General features: G+C 53.9%; 1 protein-coding gene across 1 annotated transcript in view; it reads right to left on the bottom strand.

Annotated features, from left to right (window-relative positions):
* Nucleotides 1–24,765, bottom strand: part of GLIS1 (GLIS family zinc finger 1) — a 227,066-nt gene that overhangs the window by 21,208 nt on the left and 181,093 nt on the right. Inside the window, exon 5 of the mRNA XM_029229158.1 lies at nucleotides 1,583–1,744. Within this exon, the coding sequence (XP_029084991.1) occupies nucleotides 1,583–1,744 (162 nt within the window). The remainder of the gene's footprint in view (nucleotides 1–1,582; nucleotides 1,745–24,765) is intronic.

Here is a 24,765-nt window from a genome sequence, read left to right as displayed (position 1 = left end):
CCCCAACTCCCGTGACAGTGAGCCTGAGAGGGGCGGGGTGGGGACAGCGGTCAGGCTCAGGTTGGCGGGAGGGCTCTCCCTTCCCACCCTCTCCCCTCGGCTCTTCTCCCCTTTTCCAGCAAGGGGCAGCAGACTTGGGGTCAGGCAGACTGGGTGGCATCCCAGCTCCGCCACTTACCAGCTGTGTCACAATCAATGACTTCATCTCTGACTTTCAGTTTCTTTGTTTGCAAGATGGGGATAGGCCCCTATACCTTGTGGTTTGTCACTAGGATTAAACTGACGGACAGTGTGTGTGATATTAGGGGACAGGGGAGATGTGTAGAACATTCTGCCCAGGGCCTGGGCCTGGCCCCAAAACCTGACTTCCTGCTATTTTCTGCTACCCATTTCCCCCATCTTTTCTGGGTCTTGGTTTTCCCAGCTATAAAACCCCAGAGGGCCTCTAGCTCTGACCTCTATTGTTATGTGGCTTCCAACTTACCCTGGAGGGGTCAGTCGCCCTCCTGGGCCTCTGTTTCTTCACCTGTATGTCTGTATACTGGATGGGCTGGGCTGGACGGCCACTCAGGTCTCCCAGTCCCCGACCAGCAGAGTTCCCCAAACATTTGCACAAAATGCAGAGACACAGGCCAGTGGCCCAGACGTGGAATCTGGCTACGGACCCGTCTCCTGCTGCACATGAGGGCTGGGGGCCTCCCAGGCTGGGTACATCCTATCACATAGGCCCTATGAGACTGGGGTGAGGCCCAGTGCTGAGTCAGCTCTGCCACCTTCCAGCTGAGTAGTGAAGTGGCCAGAGCCCTGCTTCCCTCATCTGTCAAATGGGCTAGTGACCCCCCCGACTGGCAGGGTCATTGTGAGATCGTGGGAGACGATGTTCTAGGAAGTGCTCTGCTAACCGCTGAGGTCTGTATGCACAGGAGAGAATGCTTGGACCGATGCCATGATGGAGCTGCAGGTTATCACATTGGCACAAACAAGGGAAAGGAGGTGGACACAAGAGCATCTGGGGCCCAGGCCACTATTCCAGGGGCCTGGAGTCTTAGGCCCTGCTCACCTCAACTCCTCACCCACCGTGCCGGGGAGATACAGAATGGCCCTGGAGAGCCTCTGGCCTGTCTCCATGGAGGGAGTGGGTGGGAAGAGCAGGGAGGACCTGCTCTGGGGGTGACTGACAGGCCTGGGGATAGGATGCAGGATGTGAGCTCACCCTTTCAGTGGGGCCCACACTAGTGCCTGGGCCGGTACCCTTGGGCTAAAGCAGTGGTTCTCAACTAGGGGAGAGTTTAATTCCTCCTCCCCAGGATTTTTGGCAACGTTGAAGGACATTTTTGGTTGTCATAACTGGGAAGTAGGAAATCGCTCCTGTCTAATGGATAGAGGCCAGGGATACTGCTAAACATCCTATACTGACAGTACTTCCCTCTCCCCACAAAGAATCGTCCTGCTCAAAATGTCAACAGGGCTCAAGGATGCAGGCAGGGTTTCTGCCTGGAGCCGCCTGCTGCCCTGCATTAGGCAAGTGGGGGCAGAGTGCGCGTCCTCCAACCCCACCCTCGGCCTCTGCCCTTGGGCCTACCGTGTCAAGGTGGGTGCGCTGGTGCTTGGCGCGGTCGCTGGAGTTGCTGAAGGCCTTCTGACAGCCCGGGTGCTGGCACAGGTATGGCTTCTCGCCCGTGTGGCTCCGCAGGTGGATCTTGAGGTTCTCCAGCCTCGAGAAGGCCTTGCTGCAGCCCTCAAACTGCAGGAAAGGCTGGTGAGGGGTGCTCTGCAGCCCCCGGAAGGCCCACCGCCCAGCCTGGAAGTGGGCCCCAGCATCCTCTCCCCCCCAACCCCCTGACCCTGCCCGAGGCCTCCAGCTGCCCCAGTTCAGCTTCCCATGAAGTGCTCAGGACCCAAACTCTATCTGGGAAGCCCTGGTAGGTCCAGAAAAAAATACACCCCTGACTTACAAATGGCCACTAGGGCTTGAGAAAAAAGTGGTCTTTCCAACTCTGGATCTCAACAGGTTTGCCCTCCATCGGCATCTGGAAATGACGTGCTGCTCTAATGGCAGCACTGCCCTGAATGGGCAGGATGTAGGTATACATCTATTGCAGACAGCCCTGGATTTGGAATCCAAGGCCTGGCTATGAGTCGGGCTCTGTCCCAGTGAGGCTTTGGGCACTGCCCTTGACCTCCCTGTGCCTTATTTCCTTGCCTACAAACTTAAGACTATGTGGCCACCACTCAGGGCTGATATGAAGGTCCCAAGGGGTAGGAGGCTGACTGTCAAAGGGCTTTGCCCACCTGGAACACAGCATCAATGCTGATTGCTGTCAGAACAATGACCACATTTGTAAACGCAGTGTCTCTGGTTTATCATTTGGCTGTTTATCTGTTTAACATCCATCAAGTATGCACTAGGCCCCATGCCAGGCAGTGGGCATTCAGTAGGTACAGCACAGACATGTGATGCCCCTGGTCAGGGTGGAGATGAGCAGAGAGCAACAAATACAGTGCTGATCCCAGCAGCCTCGGCCCAGCTCCCATCTCTCTCCCCAGAATCCTCTAACTTCAAACTCCTCCCTCCCTACTCTCTACACAGCTACCCCAGGAGCCTCTGGTGTAGGAAAGGGACCCTGTTGCTTCCGCCTGAAGTCCTGCGGGCCTGGCATTCAAACACTCAGCCCGCCACACGTTCCAGCCCCTCTTGACTCCCCACCAGAGGCTTGAAACAGCAGGGGTCCTCCAGGCAATCTCAAGCCTTTGTACTAGAAAGGCACTCAGCAAAGAATGTCCTATCTCGTAACAGCGCATCCAACCCCCTTCAGCCTTCAAAATCCTTCAAACACTGCCTGCTGAGCACGCCCTAGTCCTGGTGTGACTGGCCGCCATTCCCACGGCGCTCGCTGTGGGCAGGAGGAGGAGCTACACCGGCTCCATCCATCCAGCTGTGGCGCTGGCTGTTTAACCACGTGACAACCGGGACGTGTGCGGCCTCAATGTCCCCACCTCAGAGACAGAGGCTTCCAGGGGCGATCACAGTGTTGGGACAAGATGCAGGCCACATCTGGGGCCAAAGCCCAGGTGGCTACTCTGTGCCTGCTGCCTTCCCATGGCAGTGGGGCAGGGGGAGGTGACCCTTGAGGAAGAAGAGATCAGAGGAGGCTGGGTTTCCTCTCATGAGCCATTGGTTCCATCCCTCAGGCCAGGGCAGACGTCAGAACAAGGACCCAGAGACAACGGTCTGGGGCGGGCTCTCCTGGAGCCTCTCCCTTGAAGACCCGGCCACAACTGTGGGCCGTGCTCTGCTGGGGCTGGTCCAAGGCAAGCTGTCCGCAGCTGGGTTTTAGAAGCTGTTCTGCTTCCTATTTCCAGATGTTATGCCTCTTCCGTGCATCAAAACCAGAAGGAAATCCTGTCTGGGGAATAAACAGGCCACAAGCCACACCCCCCCTTGCTCTCCTGCAAGGCCGGTGCCAGGTTCACCCACAGTGAGGTGGGGCAGCGGCTGAAGAGCAGGCTGCCCCTCGGCTCCCAGCCGGTCCCTTTGTTCCTCTCTGGCCCGAGCCGGGAGGGTGGACATCTGAGGCGGAGGGGCAATAACCCCTCAGGTGCCGCGTGCCATTCCTGACTTTGGAGGGTCCATCCGACTCTGGAGATCCGTATATCATCTCCCCACCCGGTCTGTGCGCCTACCTGGCCAGCCGTCCGTCTCAGCACCGTTGCCCCCACCCCCATGCCTTTGTTCGGGCTGTGCCCCTCCTGGGACACTTTCCCTTCCAGTTCGCTGACAATTCAATCCAGACACTTTTCACGATCTGCAGCTTGGTGTTCGCGGTCTTCCAGCACGGCTGGACGCCTCTCCCATCTGCATACACCCCACACGTTATGCTGTAGCCACACGGGAGTGATCAGACCCCGAACGTGTTGGGAACTTGAATGCCCCCAGGCCTGCTGGAGCTGTTCCCTTGGAATGGAACGCCTTTCCTTCCTTCACTCACTTGGCAGACATCTACTCATGGTGCCCAAGCACTACCTCCTTGGAGAAGCCTCTCCCAACCTCCTGCTCCTCCTTGGTCACACCCTGAGGTTTTCACTGCACATCCTTTGCCCTTTCTCCATGCCTCCAGGCTAAGGGTTTGGGAGTTCCTTGCGGGCAGAGCTAGCAGCTCACTTATGGGGCAAAGGGTGAGTGAGAAATGTGATCCAATGGTGGTTAAGAATAGGGGTTCTGGGGACTTCCCTGGTGGCGCAGTGGTTAAGAATCCACCTGCCAATGCAGTGGACACGGGTTCAATCCCTGGTCTGGGAAGATCCCACATGCCATGGAGCAACTAAGCCCATGCACCACAACTACTGAGCCTGTGTGCCACAACTACTGAAGCCTGCGCACCTAGAGCCTATGCTTCGCAACGAGAAGCCACCGCGATAAGAAGCACGCACACCGCAATGAAGAGTAGCCCCCGCTCGCCAAAACTAAAGAAAAGCCCGTGCGCAGCAACAAAGACCCAACGCAGCCAAAAATAAATAAATTAATAATTTATATTAAAAAAAAAAGAATAGGGGTTCTGGAGCCTAGGGGTGCACACGCCTCCCTCGTGTTCATCAAGGTACCCCACACCTGCGCATGTGCGCTGTGCCTATGCCATGCCTGTGTATATCGGCCCAGCTCGTCCTGCCCACCCCTACCCCACTGGAACTTAACAGAGCTGAGTCCCAGGCTGGGGTATAACAAGCAGCTGGCCAGAGCACCATGATGGGGGACCCATCCCTCAAGGTAGAACCAGAGGTAGCAGCAGGTGGGGTAGCAACTGCCCCATCAGGACAGGTCTGGGATGAGGATGTTACAGGTACACCTGGCAGAGCAACGCCCGCAGCAGAGCCAGCATCCCAGGCATGCCAGGGCCTTGAGGGGAAATGGGCTCTGCCTGCAGCTGCTTGCCAAGGTCCCCGCGATCCTTCCCCTTTAACAACCCCAGAGATGGGCTAACAGAGGCAGAGAGAAGAGGACGGGAATGCTCGTGGGTTCAGCACCTGTGCGCTCACTCTGCTAGGCCTGGTAATGTCTCTAGCATGATCGAGTACCCTCTCCACAGCCCTCGGGGCAAGTATCTCTCCCACTGACAGGAGCTGAGGCTCGGGGGAATCAGCACAACAGTTACAGACATGGACCCTGGTGTGGGACGACCAGGGTTTGTGTCTTGGCTGCTCCACTCGTGAGTGATCCGAAATGAGTCCCTTCAATTCTTTGAGCCTGTTTCCTCATCGTAAAACTGGGTGAGTTCTACCAACCTCAGAGGGTGGCTGTGAGGACTGCACAGTAAGTGCTTCCCTTGGTACCAGGTGCTTGCTCAATACCGTCATTGTAGCTACTATTTAGGATCACAGAGCAGGTAAGTAGTGGAGTGGCATTCTGCCTGGGGTGGCAACTCCTGGGCCTGCTGGCCCTCTGCGGAGTTGGAAGGGTGTGTGTGTATGCGTGTGTGTGTGATGTCCCGCTGGGCATGGTGGGCTCTCAAGTACCCCCAGAGTCCTGTTTCTACTTCTCACTCTTTAACCCCTCACCTCACTCCCCATCTTCTTCCTCCAGCCTGACATCCAGACTAACCTTCTCAACACACCCTGGGCTCTCCAGCCCGTGGGCTCAGGCCTATCAAAGGGGTGTCAGCCTGCTCCTGGGGCCTGGAGCAGGCTGGGGACTGGGGAACAGTCTGGAGGGGCAGGTGCCCCAGCGCCTCCTGTGATGCGGAGTTATCTCAGTGCTGTCCTGGCTCCACCTCCAAGGAACAGGTGCCCTGGACAGATGTGCTCCCCCACCAAGCCCCTCATCTGTACCCTGGGAAGCCAGGACCTGACAGGGCTCACACAGTGGTGGAAGGGCCTGGTCTGGAATCCTAGAGCTGGGGCACCTGAGTTTCTCATGAGTCCTTCTCTGCTGCGTTACAGCGGCAGCTTCACCAGACAGCCCCCAAGACCCCTCCAGCTCTAATGCTTTATGAGTCCATTTTTAAATTGTAAATCTAACCAGGTCACCCCTGCTCAGGACCCTCCAGGGCTCGTTGTGCCTTCTGACATCCGGTCAACCCCCTTAGCCTGGCATTCAATGCCCTCCACGGTCTGGTGTGTCAGAGGCTGGGGTGAAGGGTTCAAACTTGGAAAGCAGATGGCTCTGTAATCTTGGCAAGTCAGTGCCGTCTCTGTGGCTCAGTTTCTTTCTCCGTAAAATGAAGATGCGAGGAAGCAGCTCACAGAGTTGTGGCAGTGGGGCAATGTGCATATCTGCATGTCACGCAGGACGTCAATGTTGTCACTATTATCGTGGTGGTGGTGGTGTCTTGCCCTGAGGGAGGACACCCCTGTGGGGCAGGTTTTACTGACCCCAGAAGTAAAGAACAGGAGGCCCTGGTTGATGTGTTTGCCATTGATTGGTGTGGCCCTAAAACTCTTTCCACGCCAAGCCCGTGGAGTACCCTTTGGGCACCTCCAAAGAGAGTGAGGCTGCCTTTTGGGATGGGAATGGCTTGAAGGGGCCCCATGCACTGACTGTGTGGGGTCTGGGGGAACAGCAGAGAGAGGTGCCCCACCACTGCTGTGTCATGGGGTACAGACGCTGCCAGAATGGAAACATGGGTCTTATTGTAACAGAAATGGAGTCAACGGGCACATCCGGGCTTTGGGTCTCTGTTTGCTTGAGGCGGGTGGAGGATGGGCCTTAAGGCAATGCTATGGTGACCCAAGGGTGTAATGATGCTTCCGCAGGGTCTGCACCCCACGGGGTACATGCTAGGGTGGGGCCTTCCTGACATTCCTCCCCCAACACTCCAGTCTCCTGAGGTTCTAGGGCAGATTTTGCCCTGGACAGGCCCCTCCTCTCTGTTGTCCATGTCCAGGTGTATAACCTGCAGAGCACACCTCCTGGAACACCCCTGCTCCCACTGCAAGGGGGCAAGGAGGTGTAATTGCCCCCACCGTGCCAGAGGGCACCAAGCCTGGGCTCGGCTGCAGTCAGAACTGCCGCCTCTTCTAGAAAGAAGTGACCCATCCATCTCCAACACAAGGTAGCAATGTCAGACAAACCCTACAGCTCTGAAAGTCACTCGTGTGCCCCAAGTGTGGAGCCTTGGGATCAAAACATCCCCAAACTCACCTGTTCCAGAATGAATCACCACCCCATGGGTTTGAATGAAGGGACCCCCAGAAACTCCCATTTCTACTTCTAGATCTCCTTCTCTTCCTCCCCTTCATCTGGCTCAGCAGATGCTTGCTGTTTCCAGAGTATACACCACCCCTCCAAGTCTGCCTATGGTCTCCACTCTGTCCACAGAAACTGCCCTGCGCAACCATTCACATGGCCCAGCCAACGGTGCAGCACAGGGCTATTCACTTGGGGAACTGTGGTGCCACTTCTGCTGGTTGGACTCCCCGGCCACTGACCTCCCACCTTCCACCTGGATGCTTGAGCCAGAAACCTGTTCCTTCCTCCCTGGTCCCTGCATCCAGCCATCTGCTAAGCCAGGGAAATGCCACCTCTTAAACATCTTTTACATCCGCCCACTACTCTGGTCCACACCCCAGCACGGCTCACCCAGGTGACTGTACCAGCCATCCTGCCTCCACCCTCCCCTCCCAATTCATTCCCACATGATATCCAGTATCTAGAACAAAGACGGAAGCCTATAGGTGTGTCTGAGCCCCCTTTCCCCGCCACCCCCGTTCACACCCTGCATGGCTCCCCAGTGCCTGGGCAAGTACAAACCCTCACCCCAGCATTCTGGCTGATGCGACCTGGCCCTGGTAACAGCTTGGTGATGTCTGCCCCCTCCACCCCCACGCCCCCCACCACTGTGTTTCAGCATCAAATTGGCCTGGGTTCAAATCCACTCTTCCGAACTGGATGACCTGGGCAAGTTCATTTCACTTGTCAGAGCTCAGGTGCCTTATCTGTAAATGGGGGCATCCACTTGGGCACACCTGGGCACATGGTGGGTGGGTGCTCTCTGTGAACCACAGGGTATATGCAGCATCCTGCGGCCAGAGCCCTGATGCCAACTGTGTGCACCCAGAGGATTACCCAGGCACCTCTTATTCGGGATGAATTTGCAACACACCAGTTCACATAACCAAACACAACAGATTTATCTGGCCAGAAGCAAAGGCTCACATGCCATGGGCAACAGAGACGGTCGCTACTGTGGGTAAGGCATACACGGAGAGGGGAGAAGGAAGAGAAGAGCTATCTGACAGTCTAGAAAAATGTAAGAGTGAGTGCTGGGTTTTTCTTATTTACTTAGAAGGCATAAACATTAAAATATGTACTAAGATGAAACTGGGGTGAATTCAGAATGACCTTAGTGACTGGGTGACACCCTCTCAGTCACCTCTCAGGAGCCGGGAGCCATATGTGTTTTGTGTGGTACTTCATTTAGCTGTGACAACATGCTCTTCTGGTGAGGCTCCTTTCTAGCGCCACTCTGCAGACGAGGAAACTGAGGCTCAGAAAAGTGACATCACTGGCCCTAAGTGATGTCACACAGCCAGTAAGTGGCAGAGCTGGGACTGGATCTCAGGTCTGGCTGATGTGCAAGTCTGTATACATGTGTCCCTAAGTGCTCTGGCTACCGCCTCAGGGACCCCTACAGAAAGCACCCAAAACAGGCTGGTACTCGGGAACTATGACCATGATTTCCAACTGGGCTCACATCCTGGGTTCCTTTCCCAGGCAAAATCAGGCCCAGCCCTGGATGCAGAGCTGATGCTGGGCGAAGGAGACACCCTCCTTCCTCCCGGTGCCTCCGAGAGGAGATGCCACCACACAAAAAGGAAAGCCGAGGCAACACAACAGAGAGCAGCGAGCCCGGCTGAGGCACAGAGTCTTGAAAGGCCCAGTTCCCACATGTGGGGCGTGTTACTAAAGAAGATTCAAATAACGGGGGAAAATACCCCGGGAACCATGAAGCCCTAGACCATCTGGAGTTTTATAGTAACAGGCAGGGGAAAATCAGAACCTAATTGAAAAAAGTCCACTGCAATCCATTACCGCTGCATGCAGCTCACAGAACCAAGGGCAGGAGATGAAAGCCTGAGAGGAGCCGCCCCGGGAGCTGGGGAGGGGGCACCCTCTTCCCTTCCAGACCAAGCCCAAGGACCCTTCAAACTCTGGCTGGGGGAAGGAGAGGGCACTGGGTCTGGCATCAGAATCTGCAGGGCTGGGCTCACCCCACTCAGCGAGCTGCCATCTCTGAGCCTTTCTCACACCTGTGAAAGGGCAGAGCGAGTTCATTCAGGGCAGCCCCGGCACGGAGCCAGCTGGTGCCGGGCACGCCTGTTCTCTCCCTCTGGGCCTTGGGGGATGATCAAGGGCCCTGTGTCACATGTGAGGTGTGGGACATTGTGCCACAGGCCGAAGGCCACGAGGTCTCGCAGACAGAAGTTTGTGCCGGGGACTCACCACCGACCGCCACGAGCTTGGGCAGGTCATGTCCCATCTCTGCCCTCATTTTTCTCCTCTCTAAAATGGGGCCACCACAAACGGCTGCTAGAAGTAAATAAAAGGACATGCCCAGCACGGGACCTGGCACACAGTGGTCCCTGAGGAATGTCAAGTTTCCTCCCTGTGGCTGACATGGGCCAAGGAGGAGGGAGGCCCCTTTCTCATGCTCTGGCTAAGGATCTGGACACAAAGGGCAAGGAGGAGGTTTGGGGGAACAGGGCACACGGGTGGGGGCAGGAGAGGAAATGCCTCCAGTTTTGGCCTTTGCCAATGACTTGCTTCTAAACAAACACATTTCTGGTTTAAGGGTAAAATATATTGGGTTTCAACAGTCTGGCAGGCCATTCAGGGATCAACTTTTCATTTTCGTACAAACTTTTAACCTACTTTACAACAGTGATTTGGATGGGAGAGCTGCACGGTGCCAGATCCTTCTCCAAGATGTCAAAAAATTCTGTTTGGCCAGCTTGAAAGGCCAGCCAGCCGGGAGCTGAGGTCCACGCCTCACCCTGCTCCCCGGGAGAGGAATGCTGCTCTGCAGTTACTGTCCTCTGAACCTCATGGGTTTTCCACGAGGGTCTTCTCAGGGCCTTGTGCTTCGAGGGTCCTCAGAGGTAGGTGGAGGCAATAAGGGGAGGGACAAAAGTGGAGAGTCCTGGGAGGTGAGGCTGGATGGCACTGGCCTGGACTGTGCCCTGTGAAGGCTGTGAGGGTCTGGTCCAGCCTTGGGTACCTAGTGCCGTCTGAGTGAATGAATGGACGGGCAGATGGGGGCAGGAGGGAGACCATGACTGTAACAGCAGCTATCACATTTACTAGGTGGGGGACTGGGCCAAACTTTCCCTAAACACGTCTCCTTAGTCCCATTAACCAGCACGACAGGTCCCCTTGTTACAGAGGTGGAAACTGAGGCCCAGGGAGTTTATGTGAGAGAGACCCCGAGTTCATGAGGGATGGAGCCTGGGTTTGCCTCCAGTGCCCTTCTGTGCCTGGGCCCACTCTTGTCCTAGGCAGCCAGGACCGAGGGGTGCCATGAGATCCAAGGCAAGCATCTCTCAGCTCTCTAGGCCTTCATGACCACCTAGGGAAGCTGGAGGCACACAAAAGGCAGAGAGAGACTGGGCTAGGGGGCCACAGGCCTCCTTTCCAGAGCCGGTCAGACTGGGCCTGCCCTTGGGAGGAGATTTCTCAAGCTAGCAAGGTGCGGGCTGGAGATTCCCCATCCCTTCCTCACCAGGACTGCGTTGGAGGCTCTGGGCTGGGCCCTTTTCCAGCAGAAAGTCCCTCTCTGGGCAAGAAACAGGTTCCTGTTCCCAGCCAGAGAGAGCCAAGAGGGCTAGGCCACCTTTCCAGGGTATGCAGAGCTCCCCAGAGTAGGAGGTGCACGGGGAGGTTGAGTCTGCTCACCCAGTAGACAGGTGGGATCCAGGGGGCTCCCCGTGCTGACACATGGCTTGAGGTGTGGAGAGAGGCTCGGCTAGGGGCCAGGGCTCACAGACTGTTCAGAATGGCTGACACACGCACACACACATAGCAAGCCACCAGCCGCAGACCCAGAAATGCAGACATGCACACACTCTGACACCTCTTCTGCCAACCAAGCCACACGCCAAAGACACAGAACCCCAGGACACCAACACACAGTGCGTGCGCACACACACACACACACATCATGACTCATGCCACACACACACACACACACACTCATACATATACCCAAGGACACCCAAGCCCAGACCCCACCACAGGCACAAACATACAAACTCTGTGGACTCTAGATGCACTGACACACAGCCCCACGTACAGCACAGTAGAAACTGGCTCACATATCAGAACACAGATGGCCTCATGGTGCTCTGTGTGCACACAGGGAGAGACACCCAGAGACAAAATCCAGCAAAGGCTTCCTCCAAGAGGCCAGTGGATAAAGACAAGTCCTCACACCAACATCTCCACACCCAACACAGCCAGACCCATGGACAGTCACGCTCCCACATGCCTCTCCATGGCTCCAGGCTGCCCAGGAGAGGAGGCTGCAGGTGGGAAGATCCAGCTGAGCCCACTGTACCTCCTGATTTTCCCACGGCAGCTGGACAGGCTTGGCTTTGGGGAGGGAACATGTGGCCATAGAGAACTCCAAGACAGGGCCGCAGGCCACCCTGTGGCCCCACTGACCTCTAGCCCAGTGCCCACTCCCCCTTCCTAAGCTCCAGCCGCAGGCCTTTGCCCATGCAGTGTCCTCCGCCCGTCCGGTCATCCCTGCCCTTCTGGTCTTGGCTCAAGCCTCAGCCCTCCCCTCCTCCTGTGCCAGGTCTTCCCTAATCGCCCCTGTTCCCACCCTGCCCTGGGCGCCCGGACACCACCCTGATGCACTGAGGCCAGGACGGCCTGTCTCTCACTGCTCGTCCTCTCTGCAGACGCTGCATACCCGCTGAGCCTTGCCAGATGCTGCCCGGTCTCTAGAGCTCACCCCCAAGAGGGGAGGCAGGCACAGGTGGGAAAGCGACACGGCAGCCCATTCCATCTCCACAGCCAACTGAGAAGCAGAAGCACCTGGCCCATTTGCTGAGGAGACACCTGTCCAGGTGCGTCAACATCTGATCCTAAGAGCTGGGGGTAAGGCAGGTGAGCGCTACTCCAGGAGGAGGAGGGGAGGGACTGTAACGAATGAAAGGGTTCTCTCCAGCCTCAACTCTCCCCCAAATAAGCCTGTGCCCACAGCCTGGGTCTCAGGTCCAATTCCTCCTCTTCCTGGCCCCTGTGAACCTCAGTGTGCTCCCTGCAAAGGGGATGACACTCCTGGCCTCAGGGGCCTATTATGGACAGCAGGGTGTGGCCTTGGTACTGGGCACAGGGCAGGTGCTCAGTCCTCTTTTCGGCTCTTCTCCCGAATTCCAAGGAGAAACAACAGAGGGTGGGTCCATGGTGTGAAAAACATTAGGGTCTGAAGACCTGATTCCAGTCCTGGCTCTGTCACAGGTTACTGTGTGACCTTAAACCAGTCACCTGCCTTCCTTGGGCTTAATTACCCGGGGCCGCCTGCCCAGGATTGGTGAGTGCACAGGCGGCGACTGCATGAATTAAGCCCTGTACAACCCGCAGCACCCTGGGGCTGCCCGGGGAGAAAGGAGATCCAAGACATTCCACCCATCACCTGAAAGAAAACCTCATGTCGGGTCAGTGCGTATCATGACAAACGTACACGTGCAAAGTTCCCTTCTGAGGTCGTGGGTGGGAGCAACCTGCCCCATGTGCACCTGGGGCTCAGTTCCCACCAGGAATGTCCCGTGAGGCTCTGGGCCCCTTGGGAGGGGGGAGGGGCACGGCTGGGCCAGACTGCTGGTATGTGTAGCTCGGGGGTAGCAGGGGCCTGTGGAGGTCGTAGTGAGGGTGTGGGGAGCCACAGAGGGCTGTGCTCAGTCAGGGGGAGCCCTACTGGAGAGGACATGAGTGACCCATTCCCAGGTGCTCAGGAACAGAGTCGGGCGACTGCATGTTCACCAGGGCTGCTTGGAGGGTGCAAGATGGTTCGTAAGTTACCTTCGGGGATATCCAATGGCTCTAAATTAGGTTGGATCCGACACCTGGGGCCCAGTGGGATAAACAGGCCAAGCTGACCTGCCTCAGCATTGTCACCACTCTCCCACCCGCCACAGATCCTCTGGGAGGCCCTGTGATGGCAACTTAGGGCCACACACTGAAGAGGGTCACGTGGCTCCACATTGCTCGCTGCTGCCACTGACAGAACCCAGTGCCTGGACTCACTTATAATGGTGGATGGAAGGAACGATGACAGCCCAGCTTTCAAACTCGAGCTAATGAAGGAAGGTCAATTGCCATTAGGAACCAAGTACACAAACAACAACAAAACAAATGAAATCCAACCTACGGAAGGACGAGAAGAAAGGAAGAGACAGGGCAGACCTTTCCAGTGACCAAGTGCCTCAGTCTGCAGGACACCTCTCTTCCCTGGTCTAACCAGTATCACGGCAACCCCGCCAGAGGCAGGACTGAGGCTCACAGGCTCACTCTGGGGCTTCTCGAGCCACTGCTCATGCCTCCCAACTGGCCCACTGTGCAAGAGACATCCAGCTGTGAGCTGTGCACTTGGCTGGTTTAGCCACAGAGGACTCCCCTGGGCCAGGTGTCCTGGGAACGTCCCTTTCCCTGCTAGGCCTCAGTTCTCATCTGTCAAATGGGTATGTAGTAATAGCGTTGTGCCTCCACCCAGGTGCTTCTGGAGGAGATTAGTTGGCAGAAAGCAGAGCAGACAGGAGTGAACTCCTGGCTTTTGGGTTTCAAAATCTCAGGTCTCGGGGCCAAATGGAAAGAACTCTGGAGACAGAGATGAGTCACACACAGTAAATATTTTAAATGATTTTCTGCCCCAAGCCATCTGAGAGTGCCCAGCACAGGCCTGGCACACAGTGGGCTTGTGTGAGAATATCTGTTAATGAATGAAAGAAGAAAGCAACAAACATACGAACCTTGAGGGAAGTGTGGAGCAGGGCAGGGAGCCCCCCAAATTAGTGGAGCCCAGGAGAAGCCTAGGCGGGAGGAAGAGCAAAGCTTCCTGTGTTCCCACCCCTGGAAAATGTCTGGCTGGGAAAGGGACGCTGGAGGGAAAGCAAGACACGGGGAGATGGCAGGGCTCCCTCAAAGTGGGGAGGCTCAGAGCTCTGCCCTTTCACCCTGGGGCCAGGCTCTGGTGTGCTGATAGCACCCCCAGTTAGGCTTGTGGGACCTGAAGCAGAGCTCCTCCCAGGCGGGCAGGGCTCTGGATCTCTCAGGAGGTCCCACACCCAGATGTTGAGTCCAAGCAGGCCCCAGGGCAGCCTTTCAGATGGATGGGAGACCGCTGGGCTCTGGGCAAAGACGGTGGGGTGCAGGACGGCTCAGAAGATGCCAGCGTGAGAAATGACTCTGAGGACCCCTCGGTTCAGTGCAAGCCCCTCCCACCCACAGAACTGGCGCAGGGGTTTGTGAACTGCCTGAGATTTGCTACTCAGCTACGGAGACTCAGAACAGGATGGGAGTTCAAGGAAGACTTTCAAGTTACACTCTCTCACACTCAAGTCTGTGGACTTCAGGTTCAGACCTGACATGAATAAAATAGAGACCATTGTCTGCCCTGTCACGAGGATGTGGAAAAGGCAGAAGGGAGGAAAACTGCTCCTGAGGTGTGCACCTCTGAGTCGGCCTGTGCGGCCCCCTTTCTGTGCACCGCCATCTGTGCTCTTCGGGGCACCCTGGACAGAAGGTGCTCTATCACCCTCTTTCCCAGAGAGCCTGTGCTCAGGGCGCCCAGGGCTTTAGAGCAGCAGCCGGACTGAACCCAAGGCTGTCTGATGCCAAAGCCCTGTCCCTGTTCTCACATCTCATTCAACAAAAAGCAGACGGGTCTGCAGATTTAGGAAACATTAGGCCACGGGCAAGAAATGACTAGAAACAAAGAAGTAAATGTTTCACGTCACCAGAAAATAACAATACTAGCGATGATAGCCACCACACCGTTTTTCAGATCCCCTGAGAGTGTTTATTTCCCTTAAAACACAAATTCTCCAGATGTTCAGTCCAACACAGGTTGGAAAGCGCTGGAAGGGTCTGGGGGAGGCATCCCACCCCTCACCTGAGCCTGGTGCCTCGGGGGTCTGAAAGGGAAGCATGCCTTCTGCTGGGCCAGGCAAGCTGTCCGGCTCTTGTGGGAACCTTCCATCCCTCGAGCAAGGGAGAATCACCCTGTGGTCACCACACAAAAGAATGATCAAGTAAACTGAAAAAAATTACAACCATATGATAAAGCAGGAAGGGGTCCTTAAGGAGGAACACGCTGCGAGGCACTTCTCTGAGAACCGAGAGGGTGGCAGGAGGGGCGTCCTGGGGAGCAGGGCCCCGCCCAGATGGCTGGCTGCACAGCCTGACTCAGGGGGACACCTGGAACTCATTAGCATTATGTCAGGAATAATGTAAAATTAAAACATTTAGCTTTGGATTCTAAAATTAAGGAGGACAAAAAGAGAAGGATGCCATTGTGCTGAGCCACTCAGCTATGACTTGGGCACCAATAATTTACAGAAAAAAAAAATCACTGCCTTACACTGGGGCCCAGCCGGGGCGCCCTGCTAGCGGGGGCTGAGGACAGAGAGAGGAGTCTCCAGCTCCGTCCTGGGGGAATCAAGTTGGGAGCCTGGGTGGGGCCTAGGTGAGGTCTTCCAACCACTCACTCCCTCTGGCAGTGCCAGTTATATGCCAATCCTGCCACTCTCCTCACTGTCTCCACCCTGGTCACTGCCCCCAAATCCACCATTTGTCCTGCAGCCAGAGAGACTCCTAAATGGCAACCTGCCCCCAACATTGCTCAGACCCTTCGATGGCTCCCTACTGCATTCAGGATGCAACCCCAGGCCCTCAGCCTGGCATTTCCAGCTTCCCACCATCTGAATCTGCAGGCCTTCCAGCGGTGGTTGGCTCCCCAAGCTCCCTCCTCCCTCTCTAGTCTCCACTTACACTGACTACTTGGGCTCTTGGAACTTTACACCTCTGTGCTCTTGCATATGCTGTTCCCTCAGCCTGGAATTCCCTCAGACACCAGGGCTCAGCGCCAATGGTGGCTCCTCTGCAGAGGCTCTGGGCTTTGGGGGCAGGTCCTGGGCCAGACTCCTCTCTGGGTCCTCCTAGGCTCAAGGGTAATAGCAAGGTGGCTGGGCTGGGCTGCGTGGGGACCTGAGACTCACACAATGTCAGGACTGGCTGGCCCCTGGAGGCCTCTGTGTTATAGGTGGGGACACCACGACAGCCCAGAGAGGGCATGGCTGCCCCTGCCCCCAGCTTTGGACCCCTGGATTCTCAGGGCATGCTCATTCTGGGTTAAAGAGTGCTCTGAAGTCATCCAGGCTGAAGTTCAAATCCCAAATCCCTTCCACTCTATGAGCGGCACAAATCACCTAATCTCTCTGGGGTTCAACATCTTTGTTGGCATTGCAAGGATGGAAATGATGGTATAGTGTTACCCACTCCCAGGGCTGTGGAGAATCGGCACCAGGCTCTGCTCTATCACCACGGGTCACCACCAGTGACCCCCTGTGAAGACAGAGAAACCGAGGTCCAAGGCTACAGAGGACAGGGAATCAATGACAGGATGGAGATGAAGGCTCCCGGCTCTGGAAAGGTAGTCTGGGCAGAGTTCACAAAGCCTGACTTGTCCAGTGGCACAAGAGAGCAGACAAGTCATTCATTCATTTCCTCACTCATTCATTCACTCAGCTAAGTGCACACAGCTAGGTGTCCAAAATACACTGCAGTGAAGAAAGCAAATTACCAAACAACACATCTAGTATGATTCCCTTCCTGTAAAGAGTATAATTATCATATACACAGAGAAGTCTGGAAAAATACTCCAAAATGTTAAACAGTGGTTATTTCTGAGTACTATAGTTAGAGGTAACTTTTCCTTTTTTCTTTATACTTTACTCTCTACTTTCTACCTCTTGATACATTATACTTTTGCTTTATACTTTATACTACTCTGTTTTGTTGAAGTTTAAAAAAAAATTCACAGTGGCCAGTGTGATACTTTCATAGATAGATCTAGGTTGCAGAAGAACTAGACTTCCTTCTTAATTCTGCACGTGGCTTTGGGTGAGTTGTCCTGCATAACACGACCTGGGGATGTTCCCACCCTCGATGTGGAGCCTGAAAGATCTGAGTCAGGTCTGGATCAGACACTTGCCCCTGTCCTATGTGATGTGGGCGAAGGACTTCCCTCTGATCTCAGTTTCCACACAAATACACGGGAACAACATGATGACCTCCAGAAGGGATCTGAGGATCAAGGAAGACATGGATGGTGACCAACTTTCATGGATGGTGACACAGCCCATGACGATGACAGCTGTGTGGCTGCATCAGGGAACCCAGGCCCACCCCATGGGATGCACTGAGGGATGCCTCCTCACAGAGTGACATCGCCAAGCTGTTTCACACGTGGTGACGAGTGATGACTGTGGAGCCTCAGGAGACAGAGCGGCCAGCTTAAGTAAACAGTGGACACAAACAAGCTCACTCCTAGGGCAGAGGACACACAGGCAGGTCCGAACCACAAGACTGCATGGGGGCGGGCAAGGCTGCCTTTCACGCCGCAGCAGCAGCCGTGAGCCACAGAGCGCCGTGGGGAGCAAATGCTCCTTCAACGTCCTTCTCTGCAGCCTCAGCTGAATGTCTGGGGACACGTCTCTGAGCCAGCTGGATGGGCTGCGGGCTTTAGAGCAGGCAGAGCTGGGTTCAAGTCCCAGCCCCGCTGCTGACTGGCCCCTGCCCTTAGGCGTGGTACTTAGCCGCTCTGGTCCAGAGCTGTCTTCTGGAAAACAGTTAACACTCCTTCCTTGTAGGTTTATTGTAAGGGCCAAATGAGATAAGAGACTGCATGGGATCTACCATTTCTTACTCCTACAAGTGAATCAGTAATAATAAGTTTAATTTTTCAAATCATTAAGTCAAATCATATAGAAAAAACCCCAAATACCCATCAAGTGATGAATAGATAAACAAAAACAGTATATCAATACAATTGAATATTATTTGGCCATAAAAAGAAGTAAAACTCTGATACATTCTACAATATGGATAAACTTTGAAAACATTATGGCGAGCGAAGTAAGCCAGATACAAAACACCACATATTGTATGATTCCATCTACGTGAAATGCCAGAATAGGCAAATCCATAGAGACAGAAAGTAGATTGGTGGTTGCCAGAGGCTGGGTGGAGGGGAGAATGGGAGTGACTGCTAACAGGTACAGGGTTTCTTTTTGGCATGATGAAAATGTTCTGGAATTAAGATAGTAATAATGGTTTCACAACTTTGTGACTATACTCAAAACACTGTATACTTTAGAAAGATGAATCTTGTGAGTTATATTTCAACAATACTTTAAAATATTAAAAAGAGAGAGGGAGATGGCAGGACCTTCCACCTCTGGGCGTGGACAGGCCTCCGCCCCAGCACTACTGCATGCCAGGCATGGGTGTCATTCTCCATGCAGCCTGCACTGATGTACCTCTGCTCCCATCACTTGCTACTCAGGGTGCCCTTCTCCTGCCACTTCACCTGGCAAAATCCTGCTCATCCTCCAAGTTTCAGATCATATGCCACCTCTTCCAGGGAGCCTTCCTTGATTCCCCTACTGTTAGGGCAAGGCTCCCCTGGGGTCCCACAGCCCTGGCCTTCCCTCATCACAGACCCTAGGACTCAGGATCGTAACTGTCTGCCTCTGGGTCCCTTGCTCCCACCACCGGGGCTGTGACTCAGACATGGAATAGTGCTGGTCCCACCAGCTGGCCTCTCACCCAGGGCCCAGCAGTAGACTGTACTCACAGCAGGGGCTCAGGGCATGTTTGCTTACTGAAACAATCTGCTCAATTGGGGTTAGCCATCCATGTCCCATTCCACCCTGGGTAAGGAGAAAAAGGCTCTTTTTAAAATCACAGGTCTGACAGGAACAGGTGTTAGAATAAGTCTGCCCGTTTTATACTGGGGAGACTGAGGCTGGGGAAGGAGAAGAGACCTGTTCAAGGCTGCCCAGCAAGTCAATGGTGACACCAAGACAGGGAGCCCAGACTCCAGGCTCCCAGCCCAGGGCTCCCTGACCTTTTGCCTCAGGGCACTCTCCTCCTCACACCCAGAAAAAAGGCAGCAGCTCCAGTTTCAACATGGGCTGAAGATGGTAACAACAGTGGGTCCTCATCTGTGGCCCCTCCCTCTCCTCCTGCATCTGCAGAGAACTGGCTCTTGACTCCTGGGTCCCGAGCTCTTCTCCACCTTTCACGGTCCTGCCTTTAATGGATGGAAGGTGTTGCTTATCTCTGTAAGGTCCCATTTCTCAGGCCCTAACCCAGGCAGTCCCGCCGACACAGGTAGCTCCCAGAACTTCACCACCAGCGAGCCCTCCAGTGGACCCCGCGGGCCCAGTCTAACGTATTTGCTAACTGCATGCAACACAATGGGTTTTCATTGACTTTTGAATGACTGTGCAGTTTGGAACACAAACTTGGTGAACCGGGCTCAGACTGGGTCTGGCAAATTCTATTTGTTGCCTCTCCCTTTGTGCAAGCCAAGCCGGGCTGCCGGGGATTACCAGAGAAGAATGATGGTAATTTCTCATTCGAAATATGTTTCATAAAGTCCATTTCCATTTTCCTCAAGGAGCCAGGAACAGCCCAAAGAGGTCCAACTTGAGAGTCTCTTTGTGAGAGAGCCGCAGAGAGGACTTTTGTTTTCTTATAAATCTATGCTTATTGTGTTTTCCATGTTTTCTGCAACAAGCACATAAGAACTTTTACAAATATTTATTTTTAAAAACTCAAGGACAGAATCCTCCTGCTTCTCCGACTTCTCCCTGCTGGTCTGTCTCTCATTGCTCCCTTATACGGGGTTGGTTTCTGCTGAACACGGGCTGAATCTCTCCCCTCCAGCTGCCAAGCTCTAACTGGACCTTGTGTCTGCTGGCTTTACCTTCTCAGCAACTCCACCTTTTAAAGATGACTCCTGTCCAAGGCCGCCACAGGAGTCCCTGGCTGACCGGGACCTGAATGCAAAAATGCACTTCCTCTTTTCCACTGTACCACCTCACTTCTCTGGACCTCAGTTAACCATCTATAAAATAAAGGGGGACTTCCCTGGCACTTCCACTGCAAGGGGCACAGTTTTGGTCCTGGGTTGGGGAACTAAGATCCTGCATGATGCATGTTGTGGCCAAAAAATAAAATAAAATAAAGGGGAAGGGACGGAAGATGGTCTCACAGACCCCTTCTGGCTCTGGCATGCCACACCTCGTGTGCACCGCCAGGCACCTGAAGGCAGGGCTCAGGGGTGAGTTCTGAGGGCCTCCGTACTCACACCAACATTGGACTTTGCCCTTTCCGGCAAAAGGCCCTATTTGTGCATGTCTCTAATTGGAGAACTGGGGTCTCTGTGAAGCACTGAGTAGGTGCTTATCTGCCAGACCTGTAGCATGCTGCCATTGGCACTGCCATGTCCATCATGGATGGGAGTGTGGGGGGGCACTCGCATGGCAGTAAGGGGCAGGGGAGGAGGGCCACACATGATATGTGGACCCCTGCTCTGGGCCACATGCTTACGCCTATGACTTCTGCTAATCCTATGACAATGGTGTCACGCTAACGTAATCCCAGCTCAGGGTCCTCCCACTTGACCACACTGTCTTTCACTGCGACCACAACTCTGGGCCTGGCTTTTGGGGACAGGCCTGCATGAGTTCAGAAGTTGCTGACCTGCTATGGCAAGATGAGGATTAGATGGCCTCTGCCCTATGAAAACAGACCAGGAGGAATGCTGAGGGTAGGCCAGGTTTTTTGGGCGATGTCATTCTGTGTCTGCTTCCCTGTGGTCTTCCATGAGCCCTTCATAAAGTCTTTTTTTTTTCCTTTTCTTTTTTTTTACAGCTCTGTTAAGATGTAATTCACATAACCATAAAGTCGATCCATTTGAAGCACACGGCTCAGTGTTTTGAAGTATATTCACAGAGTAGTGCAACTATTACCACAATCAATTTTAGAACATTTTCATCATCCCTAAAAGGAACCCCATACCCATTAGCAGTCATTCCTCCCTCTCGGTAACCCCTGACAACCACTAATCTACTCTCTATTTCTATAGATTTGCCTATTTGGGAAATTTCATGTAACTAGAATCATCCAATATGTGGTCTTTCGTGGCTGGCTTCTTTTGCTTAGCATAATGTTTTCAAGGTTCATTTATGTTGTTGTGTGTATCAGTGCTTCATGCTTTTTGTGGCTAAATAACATTCCGTTCTATGGATGCACCACATTTTATCCATCAGTTGATGGATATTTAGGTTGCTTCCACTTTTTAGTTATTGTGAATAATGCTGCTGTGAACATTCATGCACAAAATTTTGTGAAGACCCATGTTTTCATTTATTTTGGGTATATATCCAGGAGCAGAATTGCTAGATCACATGGTAATTCTATGTTTAACTGTTTGAGGAACTGCCAGACTGTTTTCCAAAGCAGCTGCACTGTTCTGCCTTCCCATCCTCACTGTATGAGGGTTCCAATTTGTCCATGTCCTTGTCAACACCTGTTACTGCCCATCTTTTTCATTACAGCCATTCTAGTGGGTGTGAAGTAGTATCTCATTATGGTTTGGATTTGCATTGCCCTGACAGTTAATGATGTTGAGCATCTCTTCATATGGCCATCTGTACATCTTCTTTGGAGAAATGTCTATTCAAGTCCTTTGCCCATTTTTTACTTAGGTTATTTATCTTTTTCATTATTGAATTGTAAGAGTTCTTAATATATGCTGGGTACAAGTCCCTTATCAGAAAAGTGACTGCAAAAGTAACGTCATTTTTGAGCTAAAACAACAACAGCTAACATTTGCTGAGTGCTTACCATGTGCTGGGCCCTGTTTCAAGTGCTTTACATGCAATAAGTGTTTTAATCCCTACAACACCACCACAAGGTAGGTTTTATTGTTGTTATCATCCCCATATTACAGATGAGTAAAGAGAGTCACAGAGCAGCACCCTTTTCAAGTCACCCACCTAGGAAGGGGCAAAGCGGAAGTTCTGGGGTACTAAGGGAAGGTCATGGCAAACCCTTGAGCCATGGGACAAACTGGGAAGTGACACCTCCTTGGACTGATATGGGGCAGAGCAGCCAGGGACCCGTAAAAGGGGACTCAACTCTGGGACAGGAGACAGGGCCACAAGACTGAGCCCACCTCACAAGGTTTTCTTGTGGTCTTCTCTGCCAGCCTCAGGGACTCTGGGTTCAATTTTATTCAGGAAGGATTCAGTTTCCTTCAGCCATGCATGCTCACATTGGGTGGAGATTGCAGACTGACCCACTGCAAATCATGGGTGATGTTTTCAGCCCTTAGCACCAGAGGGAGCCCAGCCCATTAACATTAGCAAGCGAGCTTCCCTGGCCTTTCTCTGCAGTAGGCCTGGGCAGGAAGGAGGTGGTGCCGGTGGAACATAGGGCTCAGAGGGGGAAAGCCTTGCCCCAGGGGCTGGAGGGTTAGATGTGACGGTGGACAGAACGAACACTGGCTCACACAGAGCCAGGTTCCATTGCTGTTTGACGTCTGGGTTCTGGGCGCCCACCCAGGCTTAAGATCAGACAAACTTTGTGCAAGAAGATGGTGAATGAAACATTCTTGTTACCAAATATGAATAGTGGAAAATTAGGAACAACCTAATATCCAACAGTGGGAGAAAAGCTGAGTAGACTGCACCACAGTCCTCATGATGGACTACAAGACGGCCATGAAAAACGATCGCGATGACGCACCTGGAATCATGGGAAATTTCTTAGCCCCAGTGCTAAATTCATCAACGCTCATTATTGTTAATAATCTTCTCAACAACCCCATTGAGAACCTGAGGCACAGAGAAGTGAAGCACCTCATCTGAGATGAGGCCTGGACTGGTCCATAGCTTGGACCCTTCTCACTCTAAAATCCTGGCAATGAATCTGAAATCACCCCTGTTGAGCACTTACCATGCGCCAGACATTGTGCTAAGCACCATGTCATACGTGGATGAGCTTATGACCAAAGAAAACATTCCACTGTGGTGGTTTGAGTCATCTGTTCTTTTTGGTTTTGCAAAATTTCTAGCAAGTGATTATGTCACACTCAGAGAAATTCAGCACACCCGAAACACCCACCTCTTGGGGATGCAAGGAAGCCCTTGGGACGTCACAACGTAGCACTTTGGAAACTGTGGCAGCCCACCTACACTCAGCACCCAAACCCCAGGTCCCCAGGATGGAGGCCTCTCACAGCTAGTGGGAGATGCTCAGGTGGGGAGGGAGGAGCCTCCCCTCTGGTCCAGCGTCCTCATCTGCCAAACGGGGTAACAGCCTCTGCACTATTGCTTCCCTGCATGCTGGGAGGAGGCCAGGCCAAACAGTGATCTACTGCAGGCAGCTCAGAGCCCTGGGGGACCAAGGTGAAGCCTCAGGAAGGGGCTGCTTTTCTCAGGGACCCCATGAATACCTGAGAGAGTGCTGTTGGCACTACCGCCCCTACTAGGGCCTCTTCCATTTGTGAGCTCTGCAGCCATGCCTGCTCCATCTTTTCCATCCTCTGCCCACAGGATCAAGTCTCCACTCCTGGGCTTGACATTCAGACTCACCATGCCATGGCCCAAGCCTCACTTCCTTCTGCCCCCCCTCCCCCTACACTCCACTCCTTTCCTGGATGCACTGGCTGACCTGCCTCCTGGTCCCTCTGCCTTGAAAGTCCTTGGACACCGTGCTCTTTTCACCACTCCAGGCCCTGCTCAATCTCATTCCCTCCAAGATTCTCCCAGATGCCCCCTCCAGCACCTCACATGGTCCTCAACTTGAGGAGGAAGTGGGGGCTACAGGCTCCTGGGTTCAAATCACAGCCTGGGCTGGGTAGGAGACTCATCTCTCCCAGTCAGTGTGAGCCCTACTCCCTCACCCTACACCTGACACACACGCCCCCCCAACGCACATCCAACATCCTACCACACACCGAAATACACACACACGAACCCAAGGCCAACATACACGCCCATACCCAATATATACGCACGTACAGCAAACAGATTTTCAAATACACTTCTCCAAACACACGTGTGCCTTGACCACGTGCACACCCAAAACAGTCAACGCCCAATACGACACCATACACCTCACACACACACGCTGAACGTACAACACTCACCCACACACTCAAACTGCTCCCCGCAACACAAGCACAGACCATGACCACCCACCCCCAAACCTACACTCAAGCTCATACCCCACACAGACATGCGCACGCTCACACTCACTTCACCTAACCGCACACACGCACATCTACCAGAGGAGGGTGTTGCAGAGTGTGCTCCGGGAGTGTGCAGGATGTGTGCACGGGTGTGGCATTGGGAGTGCCTGCGTATGCTGTGGGGGCCGACACACAGGGATACACGGGGGGTGCAGTGGGTATATGTCTATCTCTGCCACACACTCCTCAACCATAACCCCAGTACGTATGTACTTAACTGCACGGACACCCCCATCCCACACCAAGCCTCCCCCACACCCCAGTCCCAATCCCAAACATGAGCTCTAGAACCGCACGCATTTCAATCACACTGCGAACAACCCGCGCACACACCACACAGACCTGCTCATACAAACACGCATGCCCAATCCCCCCAGTGCTTAACACACACCCGGTACAGGCAGTCACGCGCAGACACACACTCTCTCACAGACCCCCTGCC

Source organism: Monodon monoceros, unplaced genomic scaffold, assembly GCF_005190385.1.
Source record: "Monodon monoceros isolate NGI ecotype Baffin Bay Population unplaced genomic scaffold, NGI_Narwhal_1 Super_Scaffold_18, whole genome shotgun sequence".
NCBI classification, from domain to species: domain Eukaryota; kingdom Metazoa; phylum Chordata; class Mammalia; order Artiodactyla; family Monodontidae; genus Monodon; species Monodon monoceros.
The sequence above is the reverse complement of the archived record's forward strand: the minus strand, read 5'-3'. Positions and strand labels throughout refer to the sequence as shown.